The sequence below is a fragment of the Coregonus lavaretus genome (assembly GCF_964263955.1).
Source record: "Coregonus lavaretus genome assembly, chromosome: 7".
Classification (NCBI taxonomy): Eukaryota; Metazoa; Chordata; class Actinopteri; order Salmoniformes; family Salmonidae; genus Coregonus; species Coregonus lavaretus.
Window position 1 is genome coordinate 36,332,513 of NC_139994.1, and position 7,596 is coordinate 36,340,108.

The 7,596-nt window shown below is 42.1% G+C and overlaps 1 protein-coding gene across 1 annotated transcript; it reads left to right on the top strand.

The window, feature by feature from the left end:
- Positions 1–210: 210 nt before the first annotated feature.
- LOC311131666 (uncharacterized protein) lies at positions 211–4,092 on the top strand. Its single transcript, XM_084164779.1, has 2 exons — positions 211–349; positions 1,104–4,092. The coding sequence occupies exon 2, from the start codon at positions 1,187–1,189 to the stop codon at positions 2,366–2,368; it is 1,182 nt and encodes a 393-aa protein (XP_084020905.1). The 5' UTR covers positions 211–349; positions 1,104–1,186; the 3' UTR covers positions 2,369–4,092.
- Positions 4,093–7,596: the final 3,504 nt, after the last annotated feature.

A 7,596-nucleotide genomic window follows, 5' to 3' on the forward strand; every position in this document is an offset into this window, starting at 1 on the left:
GGATACCAACCGCCGATAAACCCCACTGAAGAAGAAAAAAATAAGAAGCACTAATCACAAGTGTAATCAGTGTCCTGTGAAAAAAGAGAGGTCATAGACAACAGATTTTTTATTTCAAGGAACGGAAGTGAAAAAAGTGGTCTCACTTGCCCTTAGTAGTAGGGGCTTCCAAATCAGCCCCCGCAACTTCCGTTAGAAATTTCAATCGCAACTTCCGTTAGAAATTTCAAAAGCTAGCTAGCTAAACAAATTACAACAAAGACCAATTAACCATCTGTCAACTTTCATGAGATTAAACGATATCTGATGAAATTGTAGACAACACCATCTAACCAAGGATTTTACGAAGGTGAGGCGTATGAGGCGCAGTGTGGTATTAACGGTGTTAGCTAGCTAGCTTGATATCCAGGGCTGTCGCAAGTGCGCGTGCTACTGCTAGCTAGCTAGCTAGTTAGCTTTGTCAAGATAACTAGCTAGGTGGCCACCTAGCAAAATAGCTGGCGATGCTATGTAGTTAGCCCATTAGCTAGTTTGCTAGTTTTTTCAAAAGTCCATTTAGTTAGCTAGCTAGTCCTACAACAGGGTTTCCCAAACTCGGTCCTGCCCTCCCCCGGGTGCACGTTTTGGTTTTTGCGCTAGCACTACACATCTGATTCAAATAACCAACTCATCATCAAACTTCGATTATTTTAATCAGCTGTGTAGTACTTAGTCTAAAACCAAAACATGCACTCCAGGGGGGCAGGACCGAGTTTGGGAAACCCTGTCCTAAAATATTTTCGAACAGCTGTTAAAATTAGCTAACTACTACTAACCAAAACAATCACTGATTCAGGATACTAGCTAGCTAGATTTCGGAATTGCGTCAACCTTACTAATGGATGTCATGGAGAAGTTCATATCAGATTTTGTTAGTATTGTGCACCTTTCCATATACATAAATGAAAAATTAGTAAACACAAAATCAGTGTTTAGGCTGTGCATGTTACAATACATGTTAGCTACACTTTCTCGTGCCAATGTAGGCCAGTTTTATGAAGCAATGAAGGGGTGCACGAAGAACATTTGTTTGTATTGTTACTTTCTCTATGTGTGTTTTACAGTGGGAAGCTCTAAGTAGTTCACTAGTCCTCCAAGAAAGTGAGCTGGAAGGAAAGAACGAAGGAGCCAGGTTGCAAGAAAAAAGATGAAAGAAGGGGCAACAATGTCGGAAGAAGGGGCAACAATGTCGGAAGAAGGGGCAACAATGTCGGAAGAAGGGGCAACAGTGTCGGAAGAAGGGGCAACAGTGTCGGAAGAAGGGGCAACAGTGTCGGAAGAAGGGGCAACAGTGTCGGAAGAAGGGGCAACAATGTCGGAAGAACGGGCAACAATGTCGGAAGAAGGGGCAACAATGTCGGAAGAAGGACAGATGGATTCCGCTGATACTGGTAGTGAAGAGCAGTCAGGTGAAGCCTTGTCTAATGGCAACCCCATACCACCTAAGAGAGGAAAGGGAAGGCCCAAAGGATCAGGCTCTAAGACACCGAAGATACTGAGGGTACTAGACAAGCGGCCACAGGGCAGGCCACGTAAAGTGGTTGACCCTAATGCTGTTTCAGCAGAGACAACTGCACCTCTGAAGCGTGGCCGGCCCCAAAAAGTTAAACAAACAAAAAAAAGGGGTAGGCCGAGGAAGAACGCGCTATCAACCCAGGAGGAAGAGGAGAGAAAGAAACCGAAAAGCCAACCTAAGGGATCTAGAGTGTGGAAGCCGCTCGGAAGGCCGCGCATCCATCCCCGCATGGATCCCCCAGCCACATCCACCTCTGCCGAGCCACGGGGAAGAGGCCGTCCACGCAAGGCAATAACAGGTAAAGGTGCCCACTTACGGAAGAACCCACCTCCAACCTCTAAAGTTTCCAAGACCCCCGTTAAAGACGGCTCCCCGCGAAAGAGGGGCCGCCCCTTAGGCTCCGACCAAGCAAACAAAGCCAAGAGAGCAGCAGAGAAGGATAGGTCCAATAGTGCACCCCCAGCCAAACGGGGGTGCACCGTTTCTCCAATATTAAAGCTTTACCGCTGCTACAACGGAAAAGCAAATGTGTTAGATGAAGCTGCCTTCCAAGCCCAGAGGCGAAGAGGCAGGAGAAATACTGTGAAAGTTGATTATCCAACTTATGATTCAGAGGAGGAGGAAAATGAAGCTACAGAGAAAAATGAGGATGAAGACTTGTCTCCAGTTGAAGATGAAGAGGAAATAAAACCACACAGTGGTCGTCACATGGCTAGCAAACCTGGTAAGGTGGCGGCAGCCCTAAAGAAGGTGGTGGTTGTTCCTAAGAGGCGGGGCAGGAAGCCTGGCTCAACCAAAAAGGTTGTAAAGTAAAAGGAACCTAGGTGGAGCAGACTGAACAAGACAACATACCTTGTTGCCGGGAAACACAAAATATAATTAGCATCTTGTAGGATGAATGGACATGTTTTTAACATTTTATTCATGGGATAGCTCTTACCCAACTCTTTTTTAGTTTTCTCAACAAACCTACGTGTCTATTTGCTCTTGCTATTATTTTTGATGGTTTGATGCGTTTGTGGAAACCATGTGAAAAACATGGTACTTTTTTTGTACATCCTTCCTCATCTATGATGTAAATGTAAATCTATAGCTCGAATGATGTGAAGACAATTTCATTGACAGTTGTTAATGTATTGTTCTGTGCAGACTTATCCCATTTAGATTTTTCCCTGGTACTGTCATTGATACTGTTTCTAATTCCATGCTCATCCTATAGTTCATGATATTCTCATTGAGCTTTTACCGAGATGTTTCTTTTTCTCCATCCAAAATGTTACAATGTGGGAAAGATCAGGAATGTACGAATCAATTGTCTATTTACTCATATACACTACCAGTCAAAAGTTTAGACACACCTTCTCATTCAAGGGTTTTCCTTTATTTTTTACAGTTTTTTACATTGTAGAATAATAGTGAAGACATCAAAACTATGAAATAACACAAATGGAATCATGTAGTAACCAAAAAACGGTTAAACAAATCAAAATATGTTATATTTGAGATTCTTCAAATAGCCACCTTGATGACAGCTTTGCACACTCTTGGCATTCTCTCAACCAGCTTCATGAGGTAGTCACCTGGAATGCATTTCAATTAACAGGTGTGCCTTCTTAAAAGTTAATTTGTGGATTTTCTCTCCTCCGTAATGCGTTTGAGCCAATCAGTTGTGTTTTGACAATGTAGGGGTGTATACAGAAGATAGCCCTATTTGGTAAAAGACCAAGTCCATATTATGGCAAGAACAGCGCAAATAAGCAAAGAGAAACAACAGTCCATCATTGCATACTTCACCTTGTGGAGTCAAGATGGTAACTGTAAACTTCCAATCCATCACTAAGATTTCTCCCAGAAGATGTACAGTTATTGACTACTGTGAGGCTTTTTTGTTCGCTAGTATCATCCTTGTAATTCACTCAACATCAGTCCTCATAGATATTTTTAAGACTTTGTTATCTGTTAGCTGTCAGCTCTTTTTACTTTTTTTTAATCATTTGGCTTTCATCTGAAGTGGATGGCTTGGTTTCACAGACTGGGCAAAGTCTGTAAATGTTGTTCAAGATTGCATGTATGTTAAACATGTCTTCTTCTAGTCTGCTATTATTTTCTTTAATGAATTCTGTGCTTGACCATTATCAGTTCATACTGTATTGCAACATTGTAAATTATGTAATATAACAATTGCATTGAGGTACACAGCAGAATTTATAATTTGTATGAATTCAGCTTCCTGTGACCAAAGTGTCTTACAGTTTCATGTTTTCAACTTGGTCTGCTCTTATCCTATGTTGCTTGGATTAATTCAATGTTCTTGGCTTGTAACAATGTTTCTGACAATGCAGTAGAACTATAGAGATAAATACATACATACTGCATCTATCTCTGTGATTAGAAACAGGTCTGTGAAACCACCTAACATTAATTTGAGGGTAATGTGAATTTGAGTTTTGTTCCAGAGCAAATATTTAGAAAGTTTGCTCTAATAAAGTGAAATGTCTATATATATATTTTTTATCTCAATAAAAACTCAAATATGACTTAATTGTAGGGTTGTAAATCTTAATTGTTTAAAAAGCAGAATGTGGTGAATAAATGGAAGATTTTATAGAAACATATCTTTGTGGCTGGTCAGGTACAAAAAGTTGGTGGTGGAACGTTTACACCTTCAGAAGCATCCGGTTGTTTCAATGAAAATACATGCTTGTTTAGGTTAACATCTTCTGACTTTCTGGCGGAAGGATGCACTGTTGAGCGCAACATCCCGAGGGGTTCGTGCTGATTGTACGGAGATTGTGGTCCTCTGTAGCTCAATTGGTAGAGCATGGCGCTTGTAACGGCAGGGTAGTGGGTTCGATCCCCAGGACCACCCATACGTAAAAATGTATGCACACATTACTGTAAGTCGCTTTGGATAAAAGCGTCTGCTAAATGGCATATTATTATTGTGACAGCCGGTTAAATGGCGTCCCTAGACAAGGCAAGAACTAGATTTATGTCAGGAGAAGTGCAGTATTATCATAAGGAGAGTTATACTTGGAATACGGAGGAGGGAAAAAGAGGCAGAGGAGTTCTAAGAGAGAGAGGGAGGAAGAGGGTGAGCTTGAGTCAGTTAAAAATGGCGGGGAAAAGGGAGATGGTTTGTTAAAGAAGAATGGTAGAAAGTGTAAACAGAGTGAGTTGAAGACAGGAGGAGAAATGGAAGTGTGTGAGGGCGAAGTATCGGAGGTGGTAGGTGTGGTGAAGTTCTCTGAGCCCAAGGTTTGCACTGAGGGTCAGGATAAAGATGAGTCTGTGAAAGTAGGAGTGAAGTTTTTGGAAAAAGTGGACCCTTGCCTTTTAGCTGATCCATTTGTGGTTTCAGGGTAGGTGAAAACAGAGTTGGGTGCAGTGGAATTGGTGAGGGTAACCAGAAGTGGTCTAGTGATAGTTGTTTGTGTTTCTGCTGCACATAGGGAGCAGGCGCTCTGTGTTAAACGAATGGGGGCAAGATATGTGAATTGTTTTGCTCTCAAGAAAAGGGTGCCATTGAAAGGTGTGATTACTGGGGTAGCGGTAAATGTGAAAGCTGACGAAAATGAAGGGGAAGATTCCCGGTGTTTGTGATGCTCGTCGTTTGGTGCGACGCAGACAGGGTGGCGTGAGTGGAGAAACAGAAGAGTCATTGTCTGTTCTTTTGAGTTTTAATGTTGAGTCTTTGCCCGACAAAGTGATGTTAGGATATATAAGTTATCCGGTACGAGCTTTTGTGCTGAATGCTTATGGGCATGTGGCAGCAGTGTGTAGGAGGGAGGTTCCTAGGTGTGAGAAGTGTGCAGAAGGGCATGAGACAAAGGAATGTGTAGCATTGGGGAAAGTAGTGGTATGTGTTAATTGTAGGGGTGCCCATGGTGCTGGGGATCTGAAATGTCCGGTACGAGAGAGGCAGGTTGAGGTTTCCAGGTTTAGAGTAGTGCAGAAGTTGTCATATGCTGAGGCAGTGAAGAAAGTAGAGGAAGATGGATCAAGAGGGAGGGATACTGAGAGGAGTGGTGTGAGTAGTAGAGCTGTACCAGTACAGAGGGATAAACCTACAATATATATGTTTCAGTAAGATTGGATTTTTGGCATTTATAGCAATGGTTATCAACTGTACTGCAGGGATGGAACATAAGTCGCAGAAAATATAGGTTGTGGTGGCAACTGCAGAGAGGTATTTGGGTGTGCGAGATTTGACATCAGAAGAGTTACAGGGTGTGTTAAGTGGAGGTGTCCCATCCTTTCAGGCTGTTGGCCTGAAGTAGGTATAGATAGATTTAAATAGTGGAGTATGGTAGTTATTTTTATTTTATTTTTAATTGTGAGTGTAGTGTTATATGGGAGGGTATTTATTGTATTTTTTAAAGCAAAGTATTAGGGAGTTATACTCCAGTCTAGTAGGTGGCGATAATGCAACATTTATTGGATGCCAACTGCCGTTTAACCTCATCGAAGAATAAAGAAGAAGTTTACACCTTCTCTTGGAGCCACTCGGTGCTTATCTAGACACCAATTTCCGGTCCTCAGATGGTTCACAGAGGAAAACAAAGTCGAATGAAATGACTGTCAAAATGGCCGTCTTGGACGTTGTTTCCACAATTTATCTCGATTTCGTAATTTTGGAGATCAGAGACTTCAAGAGTTCTGCTAGAGCCCTGCTCTAGTTACAGATAGTAGGCTACACTTCACACTAGTAGTTAGACTATCAAAACAAGAGGTTATGATTATGTGCCGAATGAGACACGTGCTTGTAACCATTGCTTGAAATTTAAACTACATTAATTGCATTGATAAATCATCAGAGGAGGTGGTTTGTTCTGGTGTGATGGCAGTTTAGTCTTTTTCACCCCCACCCTAGCTAGTTGAGTAAACAAACCCTGTTGGCTAGCTATTTTCTCCAGTCCACCAACTAGGAGTAGGCTATGCATCAGACTAAATGAACTAGCTACACAGTATTAATCTGAAAAGTGTGCACTCTCAAAATCAATAAATGTGCACAATAATATGGACCATGTGTTTCATGGACTGGGTAGATTTGGTTCATAGTAAATCCCACTGTTTGCTGCATTATACTTAGCCTAGCCCAAAGGCCGGCAGATGGTTGTATTGAGTCGTTCCGTCTTGCCGTCCAAAGGGAATCTATGCAGCAGGCTATACACTCGTATCCCCCATGGACCGGTTCGTACATGAAACATTCTCCATTCAGGCTGCAAAGGCGTCGATTTCCTCCGTAACTCGTTTTAATGGCGAGAAGGCAGAAAAAACAAGGAAAATATGCATACTTTCATTGTGAAACACCGTTTTCCACCACCACCATTGGCTAATGCTAGTCCCTGTCCACGGTACTGTTTTGAAACGATCAGACCAGTATTGAAAAAACAGACTGCTGCAACCTGATTATCTGAACGTGAAACGCAACATCCGGGACTAGCATTAGCCACTGTAGCGTGATAGTGGAAAATTGTTTTTCATAAAGAAAGTACACCTATTTTCCCAGATTTTTAAAATATGTTTTTCCCTCTATCTTCTCGCCATTAAATCGAGTTAAGGAGGAAATTGACGCCTTTGCAGCCTGAATGGAGAATGTTTCATGTATGAACCGGTCCATGGGGGATCGGCTGCATACATTTACATTTAGCAGACGCTCTTATCCAGAGCAACTTACAGTTAGTGAGTGCATACATTTTCATACTGGCCCCCCATGGGAAACGAACCCACAACCCTAGCGTTGCAAGCGCCATGCTCTACCAACTGAGCTACAGGGGACTGTATATTATTATATATTATTATTATTTGTCATTTAGCAGACGCTCTAAGGAGCAATTAGGAGTTAATTGAGCAATTAGGGTTAAGTGCCTTGCTCAAGGGCACATCCACAGATTTTTCACCTAGTCGGCTCAGGGATTAGAACCAGCGACCTTTCGGTTACTGGCACAACGCTCTTAACCACTAAGCTACCTGCCGTATACATTCCCTTTGGATGCTGCCGGCCTTTGGACTACATTATACTGTACTAATGTTACATC

What these genes read in the sequence shown, in the direction of transcription:
- LOC311131666 (XM_084164779.1), top strand. Translation starts at nt 1,187, where the DNA reads ATGAAAGAAGGGGCAACAATGTCGGAAGAAGGGGCAACAATGTCGGAA.